Genomic DNA, 26,875 nt, shown 5'->3' with positions numbered 1-26,875 from the left:
TGGGAGGTCCAAGAAAATGCCTCAGCCAAGAGAAAGAGAGAAAGAGAGAGAAAGAAATCGAGCGGCGGTGGCGAGTTCGTCTCAGCCAAGAGATCCACTTTATCCTCCCTCCCCCCCACGTCACCCTCTTTCTCTCTCTTCTCCCATTTCCCTTCATCTCTTCCCCCGTCGGCTCTCACCTTCTCTCTCACTTCCTCTACCGCCGCCACAACCGCCCAGATCTACCCAAAATCTCGTTTGGTGTACGTGAGTTAGAGCCGCCGGAGTTAGACTGTCGTTTGGTATACTATTGTGTTCGTTGAGCTGCCGACGGAAGGTGAGGCCACAACAGAGTAGGAGACGAGCGAGAGAGTGACAACCGATCTAAGAAAACGACCAATCTAAGAAAAGAATTAGAGCTCAGAGGCGGCGAGCGAACTCCACCATTGTGGCGGCGGATCTGGGGTGGATCATCGGCGGATCTGGCTATGCTGTCGTCGGGGATTGAAGAGAGATTTAAGGGACATGTCTAGATTTAGGGCTTAGGGTTTCTGACGGCGTCGTGTTGTGGTGTTGCTGAGTGTTGTGTCTTGTTGTGTCGGCTTGTGTTGTGGTGTTGTTGAGGGAGTGTCAGCCGATGAAGAGAGGTGAGAGTCGGAAGTCAGGGCGGCGACGGCGGTGGCTATGAGCTACTGCTGGTTGTCCGACGTTTAGAGAGAAGAGAGGCGGTGGGAGTGCATCATTTTCAGAGTCGAACAAGAGAGAGAGCTCTGGCTGTCACCGGAATTGTAGAGGGAGGCGGCGCCGCCCCGTGCTGCGTCTGTGTGTATGTTCGGTTTTGGGGGAAGCGGCGTCGGACTCGAGATTCTGGGCGGTTGTGGCGGCGGTGGAGGAAGTGAGAGAGAGGGTGAGAGCCGATGGAGGAGAGAGGGAAGGGGAATGGGGGAAGAGAGAGAGAGAGAGGGTGATGTGGGAGGGGGAGAGGGGTGTGATTTGGCATTTCTGATGCCATGTTGGTATTCCGACTGTCAACTCAGACTTAATTTGGCCGAAAAATTACTCCGGAAGTCAATTGCAACAAATTGAAAGATAGCTCAAGTGTTGGTTACAATTGAAAAGATTGTCAAAAAACCAGATTTTGGTATAAAGTGAGGTATTTTCATGCAATTTGCCCAAAAGATAAAACAGTTTGGATTGTATTATATGAATGGAAATGAATAGTATCAATGCTACATATATAGGTGTTATGTTTAGGTTTAACTAACAAATGTTTAGTTTGATATAATGGTTAATTATGGAGTTCAAACAATAATATTTGATTATCGTCTTTGTTTTATATGATGAGGTGTGTTTAATACTTCCTTCGTCCCAACGAAGATACTACATATTTCTTTTTAGGCCGTCCCAACAAAGATGCTATATTTTTAAATATGAAAAAAATTACAACCAATTAATCACTCTCTTACTTTATCACTTTATTACCTTCTTTCTCCCATTTTATTACTTTTATACTACACATTTAAAACACTAATCTACAACTCCTTAAATCTCATATCGAAAAGAAATGTATCATCTTGACTGGGACGGAGGGAGTAGTTTTTTTGAATGCTCTGTCAGTTGAGCTACATCCCCAGGTGTGTTTAATAGTTAAAATATTAAAAAATGAACATATTAACATAATAAAAGTTGCAGTCTAGAATTGAGACATCCATCTGTCATGATTGACCATTGACATTAACTAGACACTTTTTATCTATGGCATTTGAACTCAGGACCATGAATTCATCCAACAAGGTGATGAATCAACCGTAGATCTAGATGATTTAAGAGCTGAAAATGGTTCTTTTACATATATATATATATATATATATATATATATATATATATATATGGGTGGACTAAAATAAAAACACATCTTAACATATAAAATATGAATTATTTTCAGCCCTTAGATCATCATGATCTACGGTTGATTCATCATCTTATGGGATGAATTCATGGTGTGTGTGTGTATATATATATGTGTGTGTGTATACAAACTATTTCATATATTATAACGATAAAAATAATATAAAATAATCTAAATGATAACATAAATTGTTTTTTCGTTGAATTTCGACGAGTGATACGATATTATAGAATAGTACTTCAAAAATTATATAGTTCTCTATATTCATGCAAAATTTTATAAAGAAATAAGAAACAATGGTGTCAAATGGCCACATTGAACATGCAAACACAATATTTGGTCACTAATTGAAAAAACACAAATTATGGCCATTAATTAGGCAATATGCCTAATATACCCCTAATTGGGCGGACTGGGTAGGGTCAGGAGCGCGGGTCGCGTGCCGGGTAGGATCAGGCACGCGGGTCGGGTTAGGCACTTATGGCACTATTAGTGCCATAAGTGCCAACGAAAATTTTTTTTTTACTCCTCCTGCCCTGTCTACCCCCCAGACCCCCGACCCTACCCACCCCCAAGCCAAAAGGAACTTTTTAAACACTTCCCCTAGGGTTTAGATATTCCATTTAGGGTTTAGATTATTCATTTAGGGTTTAGATGATGTTGTTGTTTCTATATTTGTTCTGCATGTTTGGCACTTATGGCACTAATAGTGTCATAAGTGCTAAAAAGATCATTTTACTTTATTTTATTTTGGATTTTCGTTGGCACTATTAGTGCCATAAAATAAAATAACAAAAGTAAAATTTGATTTATTTTTATCTAGGGGGAGTAATTTTTTTTTGTTTTTGGCTTGGGGGTGGGTGGGGTCGGGGGTCTGCGGGGGTAGACAGGGCAGGGGGAGTAAAAAAAAATTTCGTTGGCCATAAGTGCCTAACCCGACCCGCGTGCCTGATCCTACCCGGCACGCGACCCGTGCTCCTGACCCTACCCAGTCCACCCAATTAAGGGCAAAAACGTCCCAAAGCTATAAAAATGGCCAAAATTTATGTTTTTTCAATGAGTGACCATAATTTGTGTTTTATGATCCATTTTGGCTATTCCAAAATTTTACTCAAGAAATAATCTAACTCCGGCCAAAACAAATCTTTTAACGTAGGTTTTATTTTCTTTTTTTCATAAAAAAAAATATATATGCTACTTCTTTGAAACCCTTAACTAGACTTTTAATAGTCTTTTTAGCCAGAGTAAAATCATTGAAAATGTGAAGCTCAGACTTATATAATGACCATACGAAGCAATAGGTTAGACTTTGATTCAATTTATATGACCATGATTGGACCTTCCACTACGAAATCTGATATAGGCATATTACCAATCCTATGTTGCCCCATTGTCATCCAACAAATATAGGAATACACGAATAGTGGAGTAGTATATAATAGTATTATGTTTTTATTTTTCTTTTCGGTGAATTCTTAATAGTTTGTTTACTTATAAATTATACTCCCTCTCCCTCAAAAAAGTAAATAAATTGTGCTCCCTTCATACACAAAATAACTTTCTAAGAGGCAATAATACGAATTTTAACGAAAAAATAGTTGAATGTATTAAAAATGGAGAAAAGATTATTGAGAGTATTGAAAATGATGAAAAAATATTTTAATTAGTAGTGAGAGTAATGAAAAGCTGAAAATTAAGGATGTGTTTGCTTTGAAGTATAAGGGAGGGATAAGCTACATTTACCACTTTATACTTCGTTTGTTTTGATGTATACAAAAATTCGGGCAGATTGTATAATTTTTCGGACAGCCCCTTATCCCTTGGGAAATATATAATTTTATTCCTAAGAATGAGTGGTATAATTTTATAGCACGAGTGAATAAATATATTATTCTTCAAACTAAATAAGATATACAAATGTGGTCCCCATTTTAAGTTTATACTTATTATATTATCCCTCCATTTAGAGGGATAAAAAATAAACACACTCTAAGGGTAAATGAGATACATATACAAGTGATGGGGTGAAGTCTAAATATATGTAGAAAGTTCTTTTATGGACGTCACAAAAAGAAAAAGAAAAAGTATAATTTTTTTTTCGTTGACGACGGTAGTATTTAATATTTATATTTATTTGTTAAAAATGTTACTCCCTCCGTCCGCCAAGATTATGGCAATTTGCTTGGGCACAGGATTTAATAAAATTGGTGATGATTTTAATGTAGTGGAGAAAGAGTCCCACCACTTTATGAGAAGAGTGGTTGAGATTGAATTTTGAGTGGGTTTTTTTGTAAATAAAGAGTGTTAGTAAGGATAAAATATTAAAGAGGATGGTGGGACCATTGCCATAAAAGGAAAGTGACATAATCTTGGCGGACGCCCAATATAGTAATTGTGACATAATCTTGGCGGACGGAGGGAGTACTTTTTATGGTGGTCGTGTATCGCGGGACCAGTAAACTAGTTTAAATAAAAACTCAACTTTTAAAATAAACGGCTAAGAGCATACATATTGATTGAATCAATACTTGATTCAAGTCAAGTGTTGTATTGGATTGACTTATCATGTTGATTCATATGAATTAATTGAGATGAGTCACTCGTACGCTGCATCAGTTGACTCATCGGTCAAATCGATTCGAGCACCATATATAAAAAATTTTATGAATCACGCTTACTCATATGAGTCGAGTTTCGAGTCACCCCATCCTATATTAATTGACTCATTGTTAAAATTAAATTGGGTTAAAGAATGGGTCAGTCTGATGTGAATGCTCTAAATATTTTTTATTTCTTATTTTGGCAGTCAGAAATTATAGCCGGTGCCCGGTGGGGATGATAAAGCGCGTCGGTTCCGACCCATGTGACGTTTATTAGTTAGTGCTTAATCCCACGTGCCTAATTGGCTTCACAAACATAGTAAATTCTTTTTTTTTTTTTTGAGAGAACAAACATAGTATATTCAAACACACACTTTCGAACTTTCCTACGTTTGCCTATTAAAGGTGATATAACTTATATTTCTCACCATTATCCTCAGTTTGATAGGCTTCTTAAGTAATAGTCCAGGCCCGCACCAAAATGAAAGCCCGCATCAAATTCACTGTTCTTCTGCAAAAATACAACCACCGCTCACCCCCAAATGAATAATCTCGTTTTGAACAGTGAGGTGATATTAGATGTTCCAGTTACAATTTTATCCCTCAAATTACTTCAAAATCGGAGCCTCCATCAAATCCCGCCATATTTCGCTGCCTTTTTCACGCAAAGAAGAGGAGTTCTTCAGTGGTTGAATTGATATTTTCGGCAGATTCCGTCAAAGGTGAGATTTGTGACATTTTTGCATAAATCCTCTTTCAATAATCATACCTTACATTTCTTCTGTGTAGGAGCTTGTAAAGTTGATTATGGGTTTTTTTTTTTGCTTATCAATCTGGTTTGGGTCTGCTAAAATTTTGAGCTGAATGAGTTCTCTTTCTCCGCTTTTGGACATTTTAAAGCTTTCAGCAAAATAGATTGCTTTCGATGCATACGTAAACTCCTATTTAGTTGGTAAATTGGGTCTGTTGTGGGATAGAGTATTTAGCTTTCGATAATTTATCTTTCCATTTTTGTTTCATTTGTGTATACTCGCGCCTGAAATGCTCTGATTGTTTTTGGTTCGGGAATTTCTGAAAATTTCGAAATTTTCCCTTAGTACTTGCAGATTTGGTCTTTCGCTTTTCATCCAGGCGAAGGCTGCTGGGGTTGAGGGTGCCATCTTTACCGAATTTCATCGAGGTACATGTTCTACATTTTTACCCAATGGCACCGAGATATTGAAAAATTGCAGATACACTGCAACGTCTTTGTGTGAGATGATGCTTGTTTGAATTGATTCAGGTTTGTCTTCTGTTTTTTTGTCCCTGTGAAATAAGATAGCACAGATTTCTTTGTGAATTGAGATCATATACTTATTTCATTCTGAAATGGAAGTTTTCTGATTTGGATGTTTGTGAATTGGGATCTTATGCTTTCTGCAACGTGAAATGATTGTTTTCTGATTTTGGGTCTTTGTGAAATGAGATGCTTGTTTGAATTGCTTGTCATTTGTTTTCTGTTTTTGTCTTTCTGAAACAACAATTACAAGCACCGATTTCTCCCTAAATTGTGATCCTATGCTTATTTTAATATGGAATGGAAGTTTTCTGCCTTGGGTGATTGGGAATTGTGATCCTATGCTTGCTGCAATGTGAAATGCTTGTTTTTTTTATTTTGGCTCTTTGTGCTTCTCATGGTTGCTTGAAAAATCAGATTATGATGTATTTGGGAACCTAGCTTTCCTCTTTAAACCATAATAACAGGGACGTCAATTAGTTTGTCACCTTGGGAGCATGCCTTTGTATTCCAATTGATTATAGGAAGTGTTTGATTATTATATCCGAACTAAGAACTGTTTTAACTCATAAACTTCACTCATAGGATAATATTTGTTATTCGTTGCAGACACATATTTTGCTTTTTTGGGTTGAGAGTGACAATGCCGACTGATGACGTTAATATAGTGTGTATATACCTGTTGATGGAAGAGATTTTCCTAGAAAATCTCATTCTCATACTGGTAGCTTATCATATTATGGTTAGGATGAGATCACGTAAACGAAGAAGAAATACTAATGCAGCAGTTTTTGGGTACATTGAACGAATTCCTGATCAAGCTTTCCATATGAATAGGCTCGTATGTGTTAGCGATGTAGATTGTGTAGCAAACTTACGCATGGACCGCAACACATTCGGTAGACTTTGTCTTTTGTTGCGTGATCTAGGGGGGTTATCTGATGGGAGGTACATTAGGGTGGAAGAACAAGTCGCAATATTTTTGTCCATACTAGCACACCACAAAAAAAATAGGGTTGTTAGGTTTGATTTTTGGCGGTCCGGCCAAACTGTATCCAAATTTGTGCACCTCGTTCTAAGGGCAATTCTAAAATTGCACACCGTTTTACTTGTCAAACCTGTTCCCGTTCCAGATGACTGTACGGACAACAGGTGGCGATGGTTCAAGGTACTTCATAGGCTACTTTTTGCAGTTCATTTTTTGTCTATACATAGTTTAGGTTTCAAATATTCTGTCTATATATATTAAAGTTCAGATTGTAATTGATTTATTCTGCCTATATTACAACTAACGAACTGAAAATATTAAATTTTCATGTAGGGTTGTTTGGGTGCTCTCGATGGCACTTATATAAATGTGTTGGTGAGTAATGCCGACAAACCGAGGTATCGAACCCGCAAAGGGCAGATATCTACAAACACACTCGCTGTTTGTGATCGAAGTATGAAATTCGTGTATGTGTTGCCCGGTTGGGAAGGCTCGGCTGCAGATTCGAGAATATTGCGCAATGCCCTCACACGGGTAAATGGGTTGAGGGTGCCCAAGGGTAATTCACATTATAGATTACTAATTTCTGTATTTTATTAACAGTAGCACTATATGCTTGTCTGACAGCCCTGATGCGTTGTTGCAGGTAGTTATTACCTTTGCGACAACGGGTATGCTAATAGCGAAGGTTTTCTTGCTCCATATAAGGGGATACGCTATCATTTGAAGGAATGGGGCCCAAATGCAGCCAGACCCCAAAATTCAATGGAATTGTTCAATCTACGTCATTCGAAGGCAAGAAACATTATCGAACGTGCTTTTGGAATCATGAAAATGAGGTGGGGGATTTTGAGGAGCACTACCTTCTATCCCGTGAAGACTCAGAACCGTCTAATCATGGCGTGCTTCATTTTAAATAATTTTATCCGAGCAGAGATGCCTGAAGATCCAATCGAGCAAGAATTTGATAGTGCAACTATGAACGAGCAAGATGATGTTGAGGGTGATGCTGAATTTATAGATGTGATAGAGTCTTCTCACCTATGGAACGCGGAGAGAGATGCAATTGCGGATGCGATGTGGCAAGACTATCTAAACAATATTTGAACTACTAATATTTGTATATAATAAGAACTCGGCGCAGTTTTTGTAAACCTCTGCCAGTAGATTTGATATATGCTGCCAAACTTTGTTTAATTTGTCACCATTTGATGTTTTTTACTATGGATTATGCTTGTTGGTTTGTGCTAGAAGTTATGCTTGCTGCTACTGTAATATGCTTGTTGATTATTGAGGGTGCTTGTCGCTATGTTTATTTGAACTGCTCCAGTTTATGTGTTTGTTGCTATAACCCATACATGGGTTATGGAACGTGCTGTTGGTAAATTGAAGGTGGAGATTTGATGGATTATTGCCCCTGATTTGTGATGGATTTTTGGGCTGATGATATTTTGTTGGTTTGATTATTATGCTTGCACATGGTTAGGTACTTTCCTTTTGCTTATTAGATTATGTTTTCAGGTGCTAATTCGTTTAAATTAACCAGCACCTGCAGCTCCTTTGGAAACCAGCACCTGCAGCTCCTTTGCCTTCCCAGTGTGAGCTCCAAATTAATAAAACTAAATCTAACATGCAAAAACATCATATTATATTGAAAGCCTGATTTGGGCATAATCAAAGTATTTCAATGAATGTGGTAGATAATTTTGTAGTTGGCGACAATTAATGGAATGTGATGATTCCATATTTCAGTCCATAAATGTAAATCTTTTCCATGATCCACTTTTGCTCATTTGGCTGCGCAAGACTTGAGAGAATTGGCATATATATGTCAACTCAAGTTAAAACCATTTGAACTCCCAACAACCACAATTAATGGCAACCACAATTTGCATGCTGTTGAGAGCTTTATATTTCAATATATATACGCCTGAACAAGCAAGTGAACAATTCCATCTGCAAACTCAATAGCGCAACATACAAACATGAAGCCAAACCCTTGTGCGGATCAAGATTGGTACCTTTACAATGTGAAATGGAATCTTGCGAAGGATGATTACTTGATCAAGCGGCTCATCGAGCACGAAGAAGAATGTAAACCATACCTACCATTCGAGTCGCCGCATGCAATTTTCTGTGCGATGGAAGCATTGAACAAGGAAATGCAAGCTAACCTTGAGTACACCGACGTACTGGCGCGTGTGAAATTCCTAAAGACACGCTACAATTGCTTCAAGAAGCTCGCGGCTCGTGTTGAGACAGATTGGGATGTCCCCAACAATCAAGTAACGGCGGATGACAAAGTTTGGGAGATAATCTTTCGGGTAAATCTCTTGCTCCCTTAGTTTGCACTCATAATAATTTTTGGGTCATGCGTTATAATTGTCAAGTAAATAACTTTGTTTTTGTTGATTATATTTGATAAAAGGATGATCCTTTGACTCGAGGATACTATGAGAAGGGTGATCCATTGTGGTCCAAGTTATGTCGACTTTTCGGCTATAACTCCATCAAGCGTGAGGAGGCCTCCCCCACTGTCATCCTCATCTCGGACTCTTCTCATGCATTTGTTCCTCCTTCAACTAACAAGTGGATCTCTTTATCCGATGACGAGGTTACATCCCCTGTGTTGAAACCACCGACATCGCGTAAACTGTCTTTCGACGACGACGCAGAGTCGACCGTGGGCCAACCAGCTGCCAAGCCCTCTCATGTTTTCCCGCCGATCGAGCGCCGGTTTCTCTTCCCCCCGACAAACGCTTTTCCTAAAAAGCCTGAAACTAGTGATGCTAAAGATAAGAGCGTTGAGCATAGCTCGTGTGCGTCGTCGAGTCCACATAACTAGCTCAAGTGCATCGTCGAGTCTTCCCGTTTGCATTTTCTGTAATTAATTATAGGCTGCTACTAATATGTTTGTTTGAAATGTTCTATAAATGTCTTTAGTTGGATGCTCCTTTTGTAGGTAGAATGTCGGTAGTTGGATGATCCTTCATATGATAAACCTTCCCACATCAGCAAGATGATCATTTTGTAATCCTGAACAAACGGTAGTTGGGTGATCCTTTTGTAGGTAAATATATGTATGTTTCTTTTGTAGTAGTTGGCAGCTTTGGTTTGAAATGCAAAATGGGCAGCATTATTATAATTACTTCAGAAAGTTTTATCTTTTGTTATAGGTATTTCTTTGGCTGAAGATTTGTGACATTTTCAAAAAACTCTTGTTAAGGAAAATCGATTTTGGAGAAAATTTTAAATATGTGCTTCCAAATGTTGCTAATTACTTTTCAAAGTACCAACTAATCAAAGTTTAAATACTAGCTTTGATTTAGGTGAGCAATCTTCAAGTGAATAGCTTTGAATTTGTACCATCAATCGAAATATACTTCACAATTCAATAGCAAGAACTAAAAAAGACAGTCACTCCAATAGCAACAAACACTATTGAATTAACATTTTTTCCTATTAAGCCAACAAAGAAACAAAGAAGGCAGAATAAGGCTAATATAAGCAGTAGCACATTCTTCATATGCCAAAAGACAAACCATCAAGTATTATCCTAATCAATGGTCAGTACATAAAGTAAACATGCCCTATGGCAGATTAAAAACATACTAGAGCATCGTTCTGCTTCACAATATCACACCAAAATAGATTACTACAAAATCTAACAAGCCTAGATTTTCTTAGACATGAGTATATGCACGACGTAGTGTGGTTTTGCCTCATCTGGAAGTCCCATAAACAGCTCGAGACCCTGTTTGTCACCCGCCAAAAGTTCATAGGCTACAAACCTATCGCTCATTGTCAAAGTAGGCATGTTGTGCAGCTGATCATAAACTTCTTTTCTAGCTTTGCCCAAGTCTTGCTCATAGCCAATACGCCCGGCTATTGTGTCAGCCCTCTTATCGGCATTCTTGCTCATCTCTCCTAACACTTCGATAAGTTGTCCAAAGGAGTCATCATTAGCTTTACGTTTCTTGCCCAATACTTTTGCAGCAGCGCTATTTCTCTGAGGTTGACACACACTGTCATCGGCGACCTCATTCTCCGCTTCATCTTCAAAGTGGGGATGGTAATCACCCTGTGTTCCCTCGTTATCAAGATTATCCTCATCATTCATTTCGTGCAGTGCATCCACAACATCTTCCGCTGAGGTACCGTTTGCACGGTCCTTCCCGAAGATCTCCTTCCATTCTTCCAAGTACAACCAACTCTTTTTGCGCATATTGCTTGCATTTGGGTCACACTACACACCACAAGACAACAACAACTCAACATAATTACAGGTTCTATCAATTTTAAAGTAAACATCACCACAAAAATAATAAACCGAGTTATATTAACATCTGTTAATATAACTCAAAAAACCCTCAAACTGATTTTGCAAAAAAAACATAGGTTTACCTTTACAATTTCATTCCACAGCTCTGTATCGCAATCTATCATATATTTTCCATCCACGTTAAAACCGACTCCGGTCTTAGTCAACATATATGAGAGTGATGCATAATTCTTCTTCCATGTTTGTATTTTTGAATGGATATGAGGCGTGCCCCTGAGATCCGTCCCTGGAAACGCATTCTTAACAGCTTCTTGAAGCTTTCCAAGATACCCAGCTTTGAATCCATTGTCCGACTTCCAACCCTGCACTACAAGTTCCTTCAAAGCAGCAAGAAGCACCTCCTCCTCCCTCACTGACCAACTACGTCGTGTCTTTCCAGGTTTCATGGACTTTTCAGGTCCGATTTCATTACTCGCCGAGTCTGAAAGTGCATACATAAACCAAAGAGCAATCACACGATTATGCATACACAAACCAAAGACCAAGTTCACGATTATTCACATAGATTCAGAGCAACCACATGAGTATCGGGAAAATAAAATCACATAAATGGTGTACAGATTACACCTTCAAAAACCCACAACCTTTAAATATTGAACTGAAGCTATGAAGCCAAAATTTCAAATACCCAAAAAATGAAAAACAATAACACGAAACAGAGATTAGACGGGAACTGAGAATAGGGAAACGCAAGCGAAACATAAGGGAAACCCAAAAACTGAAAAAACATGAAAAAAATGCTCACCTTGATGGAAGGTACTCATGGTGTTTACTGTTTATAGCGTCGGAGCAAGAACACGATATCGAAATGAAAAAATCTTTCAACTCCCAGTGAAATAGAGATTCTCCAAGGATTAATTCTCGTTTAGCAATAGGAACAGCAATGATTCTGTGAGGAATTTCGCTGCTTTTATCAGTTTCGAATTCGCGCCCTAAAATGAAGGTAAAATGGCGCTTCTATTTCATTTTCCCCCAAAATGTGTTGATGGCATATTTCGAAAATTTCATGTTTAAGTTGAGGGTAATGAGGTAATTTCAACAGATAATCTACATATTAATCTTTGTATCAAACGTGTTTAAACAATATCTATATTTTAGTGGAGGGTATCAAACACAAAAAAATTGTTATCTTTACATTATTTTTAAGCTATCAAACAATAGTTTAGTTAATTAAACTAACAACATCTAGATTAAATATCCAGATGTAATTAATAACTACAAATCTATAAGACTCTATCAAACATAGCCTAAAAGTCTAAAACAAAGCAGTGGAAGTATTATTATTATTATTATTATTATTATTATTATTATTAACCAGACCAATCAAAAATGCATTTGCAAGAGTGAACTGATATTTATTTTTGAATTTGAGATCTCTAATCGAAAAAAATAGTCACTCAATTAATAGGGGGGTCATCAATTCAATTTTTCCAAACCATTACTTAATTAATATTTAGTGTATTAATATATAAAATCACCCCTTCCAAAATTTGATGTTTTAAACTTTTAATGGTGATTTTCACAAAGTAAAAAATGGAAGTTGGTGGCAGAAACAATTATCTCAACCCTAAATTATAATCGATGTATGTGGTGGATACTGAAAATACGAAAGCATAAAAGTAAAAATTGCAGAGGTTTGTTTTTCTGGTGGAAGTTGCATGTGATGTGCGTGTGTCGTGTGTGTGTAGATTTCTCCCCAATTTATGAGAAATTGAGTTGGACTATATTTCCATCCCAAAATCACAACGCAATTCAAATTGGTGAACTACAATCGAAATTTATTTAAACCTTACCCTACCTATCTTTGTCGTCTTCTTCATCATCACCACCACCATTTGCAAACTTCACCGTTTCTTTTCTCTCAGGCCTCCATTGAAACCAATCATCCAAGCTCATAAACGAACTCCACTTGCTCACTCCGTCTAATTCATTCATGTTTTCCGCTCATTCCTCTGCTCGTTTTCCATATTGGCCGCCTACAAATTAATGGTTTTGCATTCGGTTACGAACACCTCACCTCTCTGCTGTGATTTCACACACAGAAAAACCCTATATCTCCCCCAATTACCTCTCATAGGTTTATGCCCTTGCGCTTCAGATTCTTACCTTTGCCGATTCCGCCATCGGAGGAGAGGGGTAGCCGTTAAAAATGTAAGATGGGCTCTGTTTCAAGCTCAAGCCTGCATCAATGGCGGAAACCCTCCACACCAATTCGGCGCCGCCGCCGCCGGAAGGGGCGCCAGAAACATAGTCTTGAAGCGGTTTTCCGATGAGGAGGAGCTAAACTATCCATCTACATCTGATTCAAGTATTAAAGCTAGTAACTATTACAGCACGAGTTTTGGGGAGGACCCTATTGTAAATAAGCTTAGGAGTCAGCTCGGGGTCATCCATCCTATTCCATCTCCGCCCATAAATCGCAGTATTTTCGGCCTTTTTGCTTTCTTCTTTTTTGTGGGTGTTGTATTCGATAAGGTTTGGACATGGAAGAAGACGGATGCGGGAAGTGGCGACAGTAAGCCCGGGAGTAGGCAGAAGGTGCCGACGGGGCTGTCGTTGTTCCTCGAGAAGGATTTGCAGAGGAAAGAGTCGGTGGAATGGGTGAATATGGTGTTGGGGAAGTTGTGGAAGGTGTATAGGGGTGAGCTTGAGAATTGGATCATTGGGTTGCTGCAGCCTGTCATTGACAATCTCAAGAAGCCGGATTATGTGCAGAGGGTGGAGATCAAGCAGTTCTCTTTGGGGGATGAGCCGTTGTCTGTTAGGAGCGTAGAGCGCAGAACTTCACGCCGTGCTAATGACTTGCAGTGAGTTTTTCCCTTTGCAATACATGTTTATTCAGTTATATGAAACCATTTTCGCATTTGATTGATCTTCTGCTAGTTTGTGTGTAATAAGGTGATTGAGAATGGGCGGAATTGAATGTTTCTCGTCTTTTAGAGTTCTTGTTGTGCAGCTAGCAATATTGTAAAAGAGTTATATCAACTGTAATGAATATGTTGGTTCATGGATTGCATATCAACCCCTCAGTATAACTGATAACCAAATAGATGCTAATTTTTAAAATTGGAAGTTCCGATGTTTTGCCATCATACTCTTAAGTTGTGCCTAGTCAGTCATGGAGCACTCTTTTTTGCCTATTGCAACCATTTAGTTTGAAATGATGTGTTAGCAGTGGATTAATGCTTCTTGCAGTAGGGCATGCTACCATAATAAAATAGTCCTTTCATTCATAAAAAAGATTATTTAAAAGAATCCTAAGAAGCTTGAAAAATACATGAAGTAAATACGCTGTCTGAGTAATAACGTGAAAAAATCTATCATTTTCATCTACATGAAGAAGCTTCTAAGATAGAAAGAAAGGTTAGATTTTAACCAGAAAAAAGGTTTTAGTTGAAACTAGCTATTAAATCTTTTGCATCTCAACCGAGAAACTTTTCCAGATAGATCAAGAGGTAGGAATTTCTGAATGAACCATGCTCGATGACTTCCATTTTGCAAGACTGATGTAAGAACTTATTTGTTTGTGGATTCTTTGAGTCCAAAAATATTGAAGCAGATATGTGTCACTATTAAAGTATTGTAGAGCACTTCCAAGGACGAGGATCAATTGATAGGACAACAAAGCAAATCTGTAACTATTAGCAAACAATATTAGTTGTTAGTTTGCTTGCACTTAAGAGAATTTGGTAGCTTCCATGAAGAATTGATTTTCTGCAAAACCACCTTTTCAGTATTAAGGATTTGACAACCAGGTGGAGTTTTCAATACTGAAGTTCATACCCATATTAACCCAATTCATGCAAAACGAAAGCTTCTGCTGTTCCAAACTTTTAGAAGAACCAATTTGTGAATCTTACTAAAAATAGATTTCTCTGCTTGATATATTGATGAGGTGTGTTGTTTCAGACCAATTCTGTACATCTCCTATTTTCTGTGCCAGTATTGGTTGGATTTTGCATGCTTGACATTGGTATCATTTTCAACTCTGACAAGAACGGAAACTCTAATTAGTTTTGTATCTGCAGTCTGGGAAGAAATGGAGTAGTGAGAAGAATCTTTTAATCTTTTTAATGATTTATCAACATTTATCCAGAATCTGTAGTTATTTTGCATGATGCAAATATTTTTTCACTCTGAATGCATATTGATATTGGTGATATTTTTTTTCCTGGTAAAAAGATACCAGATAGGACTTCGGTACACTGGTGGTGCGCGTATGCTTCTACTTTTGTCACTTAACTTTGGCATCCTTCCCATTGTTGTGCCTGTTGGTGTGCGGGACTTTGACATTGATGGGGAACTATGGGTGAAACTGCGACTCATACCAACAGAGCCGTGGGTGGGAGCTGTATCGTGGGCCTTTGTCTCTCTTCCAAAGATAAAGTTTGAGTTATCACCATTTCGCTTGTTTAATTTGATGGGTAGGTTCAGTTTCTCCATTGAATTTTCTCTCAATAATGACTTGTTTTTTGAGCATCATGAATTGCGAGTAGTATAATCTAATGAAAACTGAAAGTCGTGAAAAAATATCAATTTGAGGATCAATTGAAATATCTTAGACATCTTTCGGGAAAACTGACTAAGCATTTTGGGTATATCTATTTTGCTTTGTAATTTGTGAAATGCTTACAAATAATCAATTGAACTTGGAGTGTGGACTCTGTTAGACTTTCCAGAAATGATAAAGATTAAAGATACAGTTTCTTAGACTCAAGGTTAGATTGATCTCTTTGCGTAATTGACTACCCAGGAAGTTACAATTTCTTGGTTTCAGATTTTAACAGTCATTGGTCAACATAGGATAAAGGATGCATAGATTAGTTTCTACATAACAGAAGTAGGACAGTTTTGTACTAAAAATGCCAGTTTCTTGCTTTCTGTCTTAAATTACTTAGATCTCTTTTAATCCAAGCTTTTGAAACATAATGTTTATGCACAATTATTGCATCTGAAGTACTTTGATTTCATATGTCAGATGCCTTCTAACTTTTGTTTCTAATGGTGTTTTTTGCGTTGGTGCTTGGGGAAATATTCAGCGATACCCGTCCTTTCAATGTAAGTGATGTTCTTCAAGCTTTTCTTAACTGTCGTCTGTTTCATCTTTTTATTTCTGTTCTTCAAGCTTCGCTAAACACTTATGCAGGTTTTTGACAAAACTTCTCACTGAGGACTTACCAAAGCTATTTGTGCGTCCCAAAAAGATAGTTCTAGATTTTCAGAAGGGAAAGGCTGTTGGACCTGTTCCGAAGGACTCCAAATCTGGAGAAACTCAAGAGGGAAACAGTAACTTTGCGGGAGAATTGTCCGTGACACTTCTGGATGCTCGTAAACTTAATTATGTATTTTATGGTATGAATTTTACTCATCCTAATTCTAATGCTTCTCTTAGGCTGCAATTGTTATCGTTTAGTTAAATGATCAGCTAGTTTTTTCTGCTACTTCTGGTTCACATAAATTTTCATGTATCGTCACAAAATTTTGTCTCACAATTTTACAGGCAAAACAGATCCATATGTTATTTTAAGATTGGGAGATCAAGTTGTACGTAGTAAAAAAAACAGCCAAACTACTGTCATTGGGCCTCCTGGTGAGCCAATCTGGAATCAAGTGAGTTCTTTAACTGTTGTATTTATGATGTGTGTGGTTTATGAGGAGAGGCTCTGGATCAATTACTGATATTCAGTTTTTTACATCTTACAGGATTTTGATATGTTAGTTTCCGACCCTACGAAGAATAAGTTATCAATTGAAGTAAGGGATTCTCTTGGATTCACAGACCTGACTGTAGGTACTGCAGAGGTGAGGCTCTTAAATTTGCAGGCGTACACATTTGTTTGTTATATGACATCATAAATGTTTAAACTCGGCCCAATTTCTGCTTAGAGATCGGAATGCCTCAAATTAGAATCTCAAAAACAATTATGATGTCTAGCAGACACTATAGTAGGTTAAACACAATATACAATAATACAAACAGTATTGTGTAAGTAGGGATAGGACGGTCATTTAATTGTATATGCATATCCACTATTAGTGAAAAAACTTGTGAACAGTCTATAGATAGAAGGAAATGTTATTCAACTTAGCATTCACTTCTCCCATTAAGGTTTTGCTAACATCATAACCAAGAATATTAATATAAATCGTTTGGAATACTTTTTGCAGATTGATCTTGGATCTCTGAAAGATACAGTTCCTGCAGACAGGATAGTAATACTTCGTGGGGGTTGGACTCCATTTGGAAATGGATCGGCTGGAGAAATTCTGCTGCGTTTGACATACAAAGCATATGTTGAGGATGAAGAAGATGAAAAGTCCAACAAAGTACTCGCAGATACAGAGACATCCGAGGATGACTTGTCTGATTCTGACGAACCTGATATCCCAATTCCTAAGAAACGTGTGAAGGAATACGTAATTGCACCAGATAATGAGTCTTTCATGAATGTTTTAGCAGCACTGCTAGTAAGTGAGGAGTTCCGAGGTATAGTAGCATCAGACACCATGAATAACAAGTCTCCAGATGATGGAGCCAACAACGGTGCAACCGAGCCAAACAAGCGCACTTCTGTGTCTGCACAGCAAACTCCGGCTAGTGATTCGGGTGGTTCTCGAGGTATTCTTCTAAGACTAGCCGATTCCTTGGTGCTTGTTTTCTTTAATTGATCTTCTTTTTCAGAATATGTTGTTCATTCAAAAGCAACCGGCGTCTCTAATTTTCAGGATCAACTTTGTTTTGGCTTGCCATTATTACAAGTATCACAGTCCTTATAGCGATGAACATGGGCACCTCAAGTTTGTTCAATCCTTGATGTGAGTAAATGTGTTGGGTTTATTGCCGCAAATAACACAACATTTAACCTGAATTTGCAATTACAACATCCCAATTCCTTTAGCAGCCAAATGACGTCGTTTTAGTGGCAAATATCTTCAAAAGAATTGAGGATGTTGGAATCGCAAAATATTAAAAAATAGTGTGGTAATTGCAAGTGTGGGTACTGATTGTGTTATCTGCGGCCATTAACCCAAATATGTTTCTTCATAAATTCTGACAAATTTTCTGTGATTGATGATGTTGTTGAGTAATATACATTGTGTGATAGGCTGGTGAAGATTGAAGCTAAACGAAAGGTGGCGGAGAAGAGTGAAAGGCTTTCCTTTTGCTGTATGTATTGTTATTGGGTAGAGAGCAATGTTTTTCCGGCGATATATTTTTTTGTCCATCCAATATAGCTTAGACATGGACACTTCATATCACTAATTCTTTATAGATAGCAACCACATAATTATTCTTACTCTTCAGTATATCCATAATACACAAATAATGCATGCAAAATTGCAATTCATCATTTTATACCTTTCTCATCAAGTGAGATCTAAGTAATCTTCCATCCTAAGTTTTTGAAATAGTTTTGATAAGACTCGAAATGGTTATCTTCTCTAGTGATTATTGATAATTGACATCCACATCTTATGCAATATTTGAAATACATTCAAGAAACACAGACGCACTAGAGGATACTAACACGAATGGTCCGAAGATAAAATTTATTGACAGCGATCCATAATTTATGCTCCATTTTACCGATAGTATCATATTGACATGCCTAGCAGCAGCTCCAGAAATCCCAACAAGGATTCCAGCATCATGATCATCCCAAAGATCTACACCTCACAATACACTAATCCAAATATCTTCAAGAGCACCTAACAAGTCACAGAAATGGGAATCCATCAATGCTTAAAGAGAACCAGCCATTGGATCTGCAACAAACAGCAGAGAGAAACATATCATAAGACGCATTGGATTTTGTATCATATTATACGAAAACCAAGCCAAACGCCAAACCTCAGGAAACTGCAAATGTTACAAGGTCATCACAACAAAGAATGTCTTTACTACTAAGTCGAGATGATGGTATGAGCAGCTGCATGCTCAAAGAATAAACAATTAACGACAAATCTAAAACAAGAGACCGTGATAGAATTGTACTGAAACATATAATAGTATCACATCTCATAAATTCTACACATAATGGAAAAGCTGTAAATTACGACCATAAATATATCAGCAGAAGCATTTCCGAAAAATTGTACCAGGATGCTGGTAGAGTGCAAGATTATGAATATATAAAAATGACCCAACACCAAATATAATTATTAAGGCAATGGAAGCATGAAGATCAATGAAATCAGAGACTATAAGAAAGTGAGAAAACCAATGTACTCCCTCTGTCCATGAAACATCTTCCTATTTTTTCCATTTTCGTCTGTCCATCAAACAACTCCCTAGTTCATTTTTGAAAATAATTCAACTAACTATCACTCTTACCATTCTCATATATTTACACACATTGCCACTAATATACCCACCACTTTTGAAAATAACCCCACTAACTATCACCACTTTTTCTAATTTGTGAGACCCCTTCTTCACTCACCAAATATACAACTAACTTTTCTTAAAACCCGTGCCGTCTCCCCTTAGGAAGATGTTTCATGGACGGAGGGAGTACTATTTAACACTTAAAATACAGAAGTAGCTACTCCGCTTTAGACAAATTCCCAGTTTGCAACTCCGCAAACCTAAATGATAGTTTAGGAATGGATTGAAACAAATACATAGTTCCTACAAGCATCCACCATAATGAATGTGATACCAGCATTATAATTTTTGGATGACCTAATAAATTGAACACAAAACTGAGGTTGAAAATGCATCGAGAAAGAACAACCTCAGACTAGAACAGGAAGACTGCTAAAATATCTTATTGAAACCATTTCAAGTTCCAATAGCTCTGCTCCAGTATCAAGCTTATCTGTATAAAGCTTCAATAAGATATAAGTGAAAATAATATTTTGCAGTCCATGTTATTCGAAATTGTAAGTAGTTCACAAGAGCGTTGTTTCACTTAAATAGGCTTAAAATTTGGAATACTCAATGTTATTCAGCGTAAGATTTCTGTTGCACCAAGCTGAAAGCTGTGAACTAGTAAATCGATAATGACCAAACCCTAATTCTTTAAAATTAATATCAAAATAGAATTGATGCATGGCTGCCAATAATAGAAGTTACAATAACAGACCAGTCAATCAAATCACAGACAAGGTATATAGTTGGAGAGTGAATTAAGAAGAAGATGAAAACAAGCATCCGTAGTAAGGACTAAGGACAATGCCTTATTAGTTATCTACTTCTTTCCCTATTGTATATCTCTTCTCATTCTTCTTTTGCACTTCTATTATGTATTCCCTCCGTCCCACTATAAGTGGTTCAAAACTTTTCGGCACGAGAATTAAGAAGAATGTATAAATGTGTTAAAAGTGGTAAGGTCCACACATTTTGAAGGGTTAAACTTTGCCATTTGTGGAAATAGGCCACTTATAATGGGACGGCCCAAAACTAATCTTTTAGTGGACGGAGGGAGTATGTTTTATCTTTTGTGTAATTTACGGAAAACTAATCTAGGATGACTAATGACTTATAACTTCAATACCATATTCACACTAAAAATGAAGTCAGGCAAACAAGTGTTACAGTACAGCAGAACTATGTATTAGTAAAACAATAGGCACACAGCTTTTAAAGTATTTCTCTTTAGATTCACAAGTAACAACTAGTTTTAGCTCAGTCATAGCCTCATAGGATAATTATTTAGTGCATTTTCAAATAATAAGGCAACTCCCATATCCAAAAGCCCCACGCCACTTGAGGGAACGACGGTCTGAGATGTAAGTAAGCAATGCTAGAGGTGAGATCACCAAAAACCGATTTCTGCCAAATCCTTTTATCGGTAGACACCTGAGTTCGCTTTTGAGCTAACTTTAGCGGATGAAATGGCAGCAGAGTCGTGAACAGGAAAAGCCCCCAACGAGTAGAGACTTGTATTCTACTAAACTTGGTTTTTCCAAGAAAGATCCCTCACGGAACACATTCCCAATCAGTCAAAGCTTTGAAGTAAACATTGATTTTTCTTTTCTTTTTCTCAAGAAAGGAAGTCTTTCCTTCAGCCATCAAGCCTTCAACCAAGCATAACTGATCCTCTCTCTTGAGGAGAGATCGGAGTAGAGAGTGCTTATCAAGCTTTTCCGGCATGTAAAGGATTTTCAACTTTCGTTAGAGGAGTTGGACTGCGGTCCCGCGAAGCTGGGAACTGCTTGTTCTTCTTTGAACGGCTTAGCAGCTCTTCCAAAGACAGCCAATAACGATATCATACTGGTTCGCCGAGTACATAGTGGATTCTATAGCCCTACGCTAGTTACTAATGCTCATGGTCACATGAGTACGCATACCATCATCCAAAACAACACAAAAACAAATTAATGAACTGCAACGTATTATGGTCATACCTGTTAAAAACAAACATACTCTGTGCTTCCTATCAAGCTTTTTAAGCTCCAAGCGATGCAACTCGGCATTGAGTTTCCTCCACTTCTCTTCAAGCTCAAGTGCATTCTCTGGACTAATGGAAACACATTCCTTCATGGCAAACTTGGGGCCAAAGATGTTAAATGATGCATACAAGAGTGGGCATGCAGACCGAAAATCATCGACACTAATCCCCATCTTCTGTGTTTGGTTTGCTGGTAATGGTATATCGTGTTCTTCACGGTGGTCATCCGCTCGCTTCCCTTGTTTAGATAAATCTTTCTCCACATCATGTCCATCTACTTGTTTTTGCTTCTTAGATGTCTTGTCTTGTTTTTCATGCTCATCTACTTGTTTCCCTTCTATCAATAACTCTTCTTCTTCATGCTGATCCGCTTGATTCCCTTTCAAAACTTCTCCACATTCATCCACTAGTTTTGTTTTCCTCGTCTTCTTGTTTCTTTCACCACTCCCATCGACTTGCTTCTGTTTGGTGGATATCTTGTTTCCCTCATCAGTCCCCTCCACCTGCATCCCTTCCATCGCTATTTCATTCCCTTGTTTCCTCTTCTTCTTCTTCTTCTTCCTCTTTTTTTTGCTGCTTTCGCCATCTTTCTCGACCAGTTTCCTTATGCTGAGAATCGTGTTGGCTGCATCACGCACGTCGCCTTCCTCCAATACCGCGTTGGCTGCTTCACCCTCGCCTCCTTCTTTAAATACCTCCTCTATTCCGTGCTCCCGCTTCCTCATTTTCTCGGTCTCTTCACCGTGCTCACCCACTTGTTTCCGCTTCTTCCTGCTCTTACTTCCTTCATCATTCTCAAGCACCTCTCCATCCCCATTCTCACTCAGTCCCCCCTTCTCCTGCGCAATGCCGCTATCATCTCCCCACAAGGCCTTCGACAGCTCAAACACAGCCGATTCGTGAGGGTCGGACAGAAAGATCCGGCCCCCATTCGCCCTAGCTCTCCCCACATTAGCATCGAACTTCTTCTTCAGGTTCCGAATCTTCTCCGATACCTGAGTCTTGGTGAACTGATTCGGCAGATCATCCTTGACGAAGTGGTGAAATTCCGCCCACTTATTGTTCCTGCCATTCGCCCAGAAAACAGCGAGCCCTTTCAGCAGCGAAATCACATCGTCGTCAGTGAATACCTTGGCCACGGGGGTGGTCTTCTTCTCCCTGCGGGGCTTCTGCGAGGGCGCTATAATGAAGCCGGATGCGGATGGTGAGGAGCATGCAGAACCGTTTTCGACGGGTTCCGGTGCTGGCTGTTTGAAGGGCGTGGCGAATTTGGGTTTCTTCGCCGGCACGAGTATCGTGGCGGCTTTTCCTGCTGCTCCGCTGGCGGAATTGGAACCGGCTCCTTGGTCGGATTGCTCTTTAGCGTAAGCTGGAGTTGGCATATCGTCTTCTTTGGGTCTTCTTTTACTGGATGCGAGGTTTTTGGGAGCCATGAGAGGGAGCGGAGGAGTGAGAAGTTTGGGTATCCGCACACCGTTTGCGTTGCGTTGCGTGTGGGTTGAGAGAGAGAGAGAGAGCACTCGGCAGAATAGCCCCAATAGCCCCCTCCACAATTCATAAGCACTCAAAATTATATTGAGGCGCTAAAAATAATTCTTTTGATGAATTAAAGTAGGGCAAAGGTGCAGATTCCCCCTGTAGTCCACCCCCTAGAGCTTTTAGCCCCCCAAACTCGGTCAAAGCGCGTTGACCTCTCCAAAGTCCCGGAAAAAGGGTGCAAATAAGTCCCTCCGTTAAACGGCGCCTAAACGCCGTTTTCTTTAAAAAAAATTTAAATTTCTAGTGGGTCCCACTCCTATCTCTCTCTCTTCTCCACCGCCATTGTCATCTCTTACGGGATCACCGGCAAAGATGTCGCCCTTGGCGGCGGAGGGATCGAACCAGAGGCGGAACTGCTGCTCCTTGTCGTCTTTCCCCTGCGAATAAACATTCGTGTGAACCGTGTAGGGCTCGCCGCTGGAATTCCCCAAAAACTCGAAATCGATCTCGTCGTGGCTCGGACCTTCAGAAGCCAACTGCAACACAATTCCATCCCCAAATCAATTAACCTAACATTCAATTTCAAGTACACGCTACAATTAACCATCCCCAGGTGATGTCGACGTCTCTGTTGAAGTTTCCAGCTGCAATTGTTGCCGCCAACGCCATTGAAATCCAAAGTACAGCATAGGAGAGAGAGAGAGGGAAGTCAGGGCGGCGGCGGCCGGCGCAATCTACCCTACCGGAGAAGAAGACTCGACCGGGCTCCACCAGCGGCGACGACAATTCAGGCTGGGAATAGCAGCGGCGACCTTCCCGATTTCAGGGCTTGTTCTTGGACACTACGGAGAAGAAAGAGGACGGCTTCGGGGTTGACGCATCGGCATCCGAAGCTCCCAGACAACGACCGCTGACCACCGGACGAGTAGCAGCAGTCGGCGGCGACTCCAGGCGAAGCAGCAGCCGCTCCAGACGGCGGCGATGGCTCCAGAAAAGGGCGTGACAGCAGCCGACGTTCGCCGGACCCCAGTTCTTCCACGGCAGGAGTGGCGGGCCCACTTGAAAATTAAAAAAATAAATAAAAGAAAACGGCGTTTAGGCGCCGTTTAACGGAGGGACTTATTTGCACCCTTTTTCCGGGACTTTGGGGAGGTCAACGCGCTTTGACCGAGTTTGGGGGGCTAAAAGCTCTAGGGGGGTGGACTACAGGGGGGAATCTGCACCTTTGCCCATTAAAGTATTTTACCAAACGTTTTCAAAATATTTAATTTGTTGTTATAAAAAAGAGGTTGTATATTTATTTTGGACATTTTGGATAATGAGATTTATTTATGTTAAATATCTTACAAAGTAGTCGAGAGAATAAATCCTTGTGGGAAATATTTCATTCGATCAGATGCATAAAAAAGGTAAGAAAATTTGGCTAAACAACTTCACGATTTCATGAATATCTTCGCACAATATCTATCAAAAAATATACTCGTATAATGAAAGTTTTCAAACGTAAAAAGAAAACTACTCCCTCCGTCCCACGAATCTTGACACGTTTTTCTTTTTGGGCCGTCCCACGAATCTTGACACGTTTCCTTTTTTGGCAATAATTATTACCTTCTCTATCCTACTTTATCACCTTTATTATATTCTCTCTCCTACTTTATCACTTTTATTATCTTCTCTCTCATACTTTATCAATTTTATATTTTATTAATTACACACTTAAAACACTAATCTACAACTCCTTAATTCCCGTGCCGAACCCAAACGTGTCAAGACTCGCGGGACGGAGGGAGTACAAAACACTCGGCACTATCATTCAAAATAAAAAATATTCTTTCTGTCCCAACGAAGTTGAATAGTAAGCTATTTTGGAGTGTCACAACGAAATTGAGTTGTTTCCCTTTTTAGAGTAAATTAAAGTTATTTTTTCATTCATTGTTTTTTTCATTCACTTTTACATTTCACTTTTTCACTAAACACTAACTCCTTAAATCTCGTACCCAAAACAAACGTCACACCATGGCCGGGACGGAGGAAATAATAATTTTTTTGAGATGTGTCTACATAATTATAATTCGTGTGTGTCAATGCACACTAAAAGTTACAATGAAAAGTAAGGGTTAATAGTGTTTTATGTCTCCAACTTGCAACGTCTTCCATATAATGTTCCGAACTTTCAGTACTTTCCATAAAATGTCCCGAACTTTCGGCTTTTCTTAAAAACCCCTGAACTTTCAGCGTTTTCCATTAAAATATCCCGAGCATTGTTTTTTCCCGAAAAAACCTAGAACTTTCGTTGTGTTTCATAAAATGTTTCACTATACAAAATTTGGTGACCGAAAGATATTCCGCTATCTTTCGGTCATCGAAAATGTTCCGCTATAAAAAACCTAAAGTCATCTTTCAGTCATCAAATTTTGTATAACGACACATTTTATAGAAGATTTTAAAAGTTCGAGGTTTTATAGGTGATGATGAGGACAAAAATATGTATCCTCTGAAGATTGAAAAATTAAAGTAAATTCAACCTAACTGCGCCGATAACGGCGCTGTTGGCAGGAGAACGACTCTGATTCTCTGGGATTTTGCGCTATCTTGAAGGTTATCACATGTCCGATAAAGAAGGGGATTATCTCAAAGAAATAGATAAACTTGAAGAATTATAGCTATATTATAAGTATAAAAAAGAGTCATATTCCTACTAGAATTCTCAATGTTTTAGCCTATAAATATATGTAAAGGGTCATCGCTTACATCTCATTACTTACGCACACGCAAATTCCGTTAACACAAAGTTCCCAAAATTCTCAACTATATTCGCGTTCTTTCAGTTCTCAACGAAAGTTCAGGCATTGTATGAAAAAACGCTAAAAGTTTGGGATCTTTTATGAAAAATATTGAATATTCAGGGATTTTTAGGATAAACTTAAAGTTCAGGACATTTTATGATAAATATTGAAAGTATGGTACATGACTTTAACCTTTGCCTAACTATATAGTGAAATAAGAAGATGACGTGAATGTTTCGCATGTGTAGATGCGCTTGGGAAAGTTTCATTTTCTTCAAGTCTTCAGTCTTTTTGACCGAGTGTTGACTTCACTGCTGGTTGATATTCAAAGATTAGATCATCATAAGTCAATCTTCAAGTCTTTTTCTTTAGCGCGTTCCCTATAAGTTATCTATTATTAAGAAAGTTGAGCTCTTTAGAGCATCCACATCCGAGAGCCCCCAAAGGGGCTCTTAAATGGTCTCCACCATTTCTCAGCATCTTCCCAATATTTGGGCTATTTGTACCTGAGCTCTTAAATTTTCTTTTCCATTTTATCATTATTTTTAATGTTCTTTTCAATTAATTTAACACTACATTGATTAAAAATTAAAATTACATTATAATAAAAATAAAAGTCTAAATTAATTCAAATTAAAAGAACATTTTAAAAAAACTACAATCCTAAAATTTAAGTTCATTGTGACGTTTGATTTCCTCAACCCTTATCAAATGAAACGCCAACTCGTCAGGGTTCATCTGCGACGTATCTTTGGCTATGATAATGGAGTTGGCGAGGTCCTGTTGAGTTTTGGAGAAAATATCCATCACTTTCACCATGTTTTCCCTGGCCTCGACTGCTTGTTTTTGCTCGTTCAATGACTCGGCATTCTTCTTGTCTTTTTGTTTGTCTCTCTTCGCCTCATTTTGGCCTTGGGGGCTCGTTGAGATGCTTGACTCGCTAGAAGTCGTCGTATAGCGATCGTCCGAGTATTTCGAACGTTTGGTAAAGTGAACATCCTTGTCGATAGACGCAAATTATTAAGTTCCACATAGCACATGCCAAGCATGGGGATATTTGAATACACCCCCATGCTCGGAGGCATACAACTGTTCTGATTGATCAATGATTTGATCATC

At 38.7% G+C, this 26,875-nt stretch overlaps 4 protein-coding genes across 7 annotated transcripts; 2 read left to right on the top strand and 2 right to left on the bottom strand.

Moving 5' to 3' along the window:
• The first annotated feature begins 4,939 nt into the window (after window positions 1-4,939).
• On the top strand, window positions 4,940-7,929 carry LOC130993181 (uncharacterized). 2 transcript variants are annotated; one of them, XM_057917959.1, is made up of 5 exons: window positions 4,940-5,210; window positions 5,595-5,668; window positions 6,374-6,932; window positions 7,086-7,311; window positions 7,399-7,929. In XM_057917959.1, exons 3-5 carry the CDS (start codon window positions 6,408-6,410, stop codon window positions 7,857-7,859), a joined length of 1,212 nt encoding a protein of 403 aa, XP_057773942.1. In that variant the 5' UTR covers window positions 4,940-5,210; window positions 5,595-5,668; window positions 6,374-6,407; the 3' UTR covers window positions 7,860-7,929. The 2 variants fall into 2 exon arrangements, with proteins under 2 accessions (XP_057773942.1, XP_057773943.1); XM_057917960.1 differs by having other exon boundaries at window positions 5,595-6,932.
• A 2,322-nt stretch (window positions 7,930-10,251) lies between these two features.
• On the bottom strand, window positions 10,252-12,069 carry LOC130993179 (uncharacterized). Its single transcript, XM_057917958.1, has 3 exons — window positions 11,840-12,069; window positions 11,157-11,515; window positions 10,252-10,998 (listed from the first exon to the last, which is right to left on the bottom strand). Exons 1-3 carry the CDS (start codon window positions 11,856-11,858, stop codon window positions 10,426-10,428), a joined length of 951 nt encoding a protein of 316 aa, XP_057773941.1. The 5' UTR covers window positions 11,859-12,069; the 3' UTR covers window positions 10,252-10,425.
• A 584-nt stretch (window positions 12,070-12,653) lies between these two features.
• LOC130993177 (uncharacterized) lies at window positions 12,654-18,446 on the top strand. The gene is made up of 9 exons (XM_057917954.1): window positions 12,654-13,901; window positions 15,277-15,518; window positions 16,134-16,152; window positions 16,241-16,446; window positions 16,595-16,704; window positions 16,798-16,896; window positions 17,263-17,713; window positions 17,821-17,910; window positions 18,201-18,446. The coding sequence occupies exons 1-8, from the start codon at window positions 13,081-13,083 to the stop codon at window positions 17,907-17,909; spliced, it is 2,037 nt and encodes a 678-aa protein (XP_057773937.1). The 5' UTR covers window positions 12,654-13,080; the 3' UTR covers window position 17,910; window positions 18,201-18,446.
• A 61-nt stretch (window positions 18,447-18,507) lies between these two features.
• Window positions 18,508-23,036, bottom strand: LOC130993178 (STOREKEEPER protein-like). Of its 3 annotated transcripts, XR_009091595.1 has the most exons (3): window positions 21,448-23,036; window positions 18,947-19,025; window positions 18,508-18,861 (listed from the first exon to the last, which is right to left on the bottom strand). XR_009091595.1 is itself a non-coding variant. In XM_057917957.1 (2 exons), the coding sequence occupies exons 1-2, from the start codon at window positions 22,922-22,924 to the stop codon at window positions 18,839-18,841; spliced, it is 1,500 nt and encodes a 499-aa protein (XP_057773940.1). In that variant the 5' UTR covers window positions 22,925-23,036; the 3' UTR covers window positions 18,508-18,838. The 3 variants fall into 3 exon arrangements, 2 of the variants coding, with proteins under 2 accessions (XP_057773940.1, XP_057773939.1); XM_057917957.1 differs by lacking the exon at window positions 18,947-19,025; XM_057917956.1 differs by lacking the exon at window positions 18,947-19,025 and having other exon boundaries at window positions 18,508-18,804.
• Between the last annotated feature and the right edge of the window lie 3,839 nt (window positions 23,037-26,875).

The sequence above is a fragment of the Salvia miltiorrhiza genome, chromosome 7 (assembly GCF_028751815.1).
Source record: "Salvia miltiorrhiza cultivar Shanhuang (shh) chromosome 7, IMPLAD_Smil_shh, whole genome shotgun sequence".
Lineage (NCBI taxonomy): Eukaryota > Viridiplantae > Streptophyta > Magnoliopsida > Lamiales > Lamiaceae > Salvia > Salvia miltiorrhiza.
The sequence above is the reverse complement of the archived record's forward strand: the minus strand, read 5'-3'. Positions and strand labels throughout refer to the sequence as shown.

Excerpts from the sequence above, each read along its gene's own strand:
- LOC130993181 (XM_057917959.1), top strand. The coding sequence starts at position 6,408 with ATGCCGACTGATGACGTTAATATAGTGTGTATATACCTGTTGATGGAA. Across the intron at positions 6,933-7,085 it reads ACAGGTGGCGATGGTTCAAG|GGTTGTTTGGGTGCTCTCGA; the intron begins GTACTTCATAGG and ends ATTTTCATGTAG. Across the intron at positions 7,312-7,398 it reads TGGGTTGAGGGTGCCCAAGG|GTAGTTATTACCTTTGCGAC; the intron begins GTAATTCACATT and ends GCGTTGTTGCAG.
- LOC130993179 (XM_057917958.1), bottom strand. Across the intron at positions 10,999-11,156 it reads TGTGGAATGAAATTGTAAAG|TGTGACCCAAATGCAAGCAA; the intron begins GTAAACCTATGT and ends TGTGGTGTGTAG.
- LOC130993177 (XM_057917954.1), top strand. The coding sequence starts at position 13,081 with ATGGTTTTGCATTCGGTTACGAACACCTCACCTCTCTGCTGTGATTTC. Across the intron at positions 16,447-16,594 it reads ACTTAATTATGTATTTTATG|GCAAAACAGATCCATATGTT; the intron begins GTATGAATTTTA and ends ACAATTTTACAG. Across the intron at positions 17,714-17,820 it reads TGATTCGGGTGGTTCTCGAG|GATCAACTTTGTTTTGGCTT; the intron begins GTATTCTTCTAA and ends TCTAATTTTCAG.
- LOC130993178 (XM_057917956.1), bottom strand. The coding sequence starts at position 22,924 with ATGGCTCCCAAAAACCTCGCATCCAGTAAAAGAAGACCCAAAGAAGAC. Across the intron at positions 18,805-21,447 it reads AGTATGTTTGTTTTTAACAG|GTGCTCTTGAAGATATTTGG; the intron begins GTATGACCATAA and ends GTGACTTGTTAG.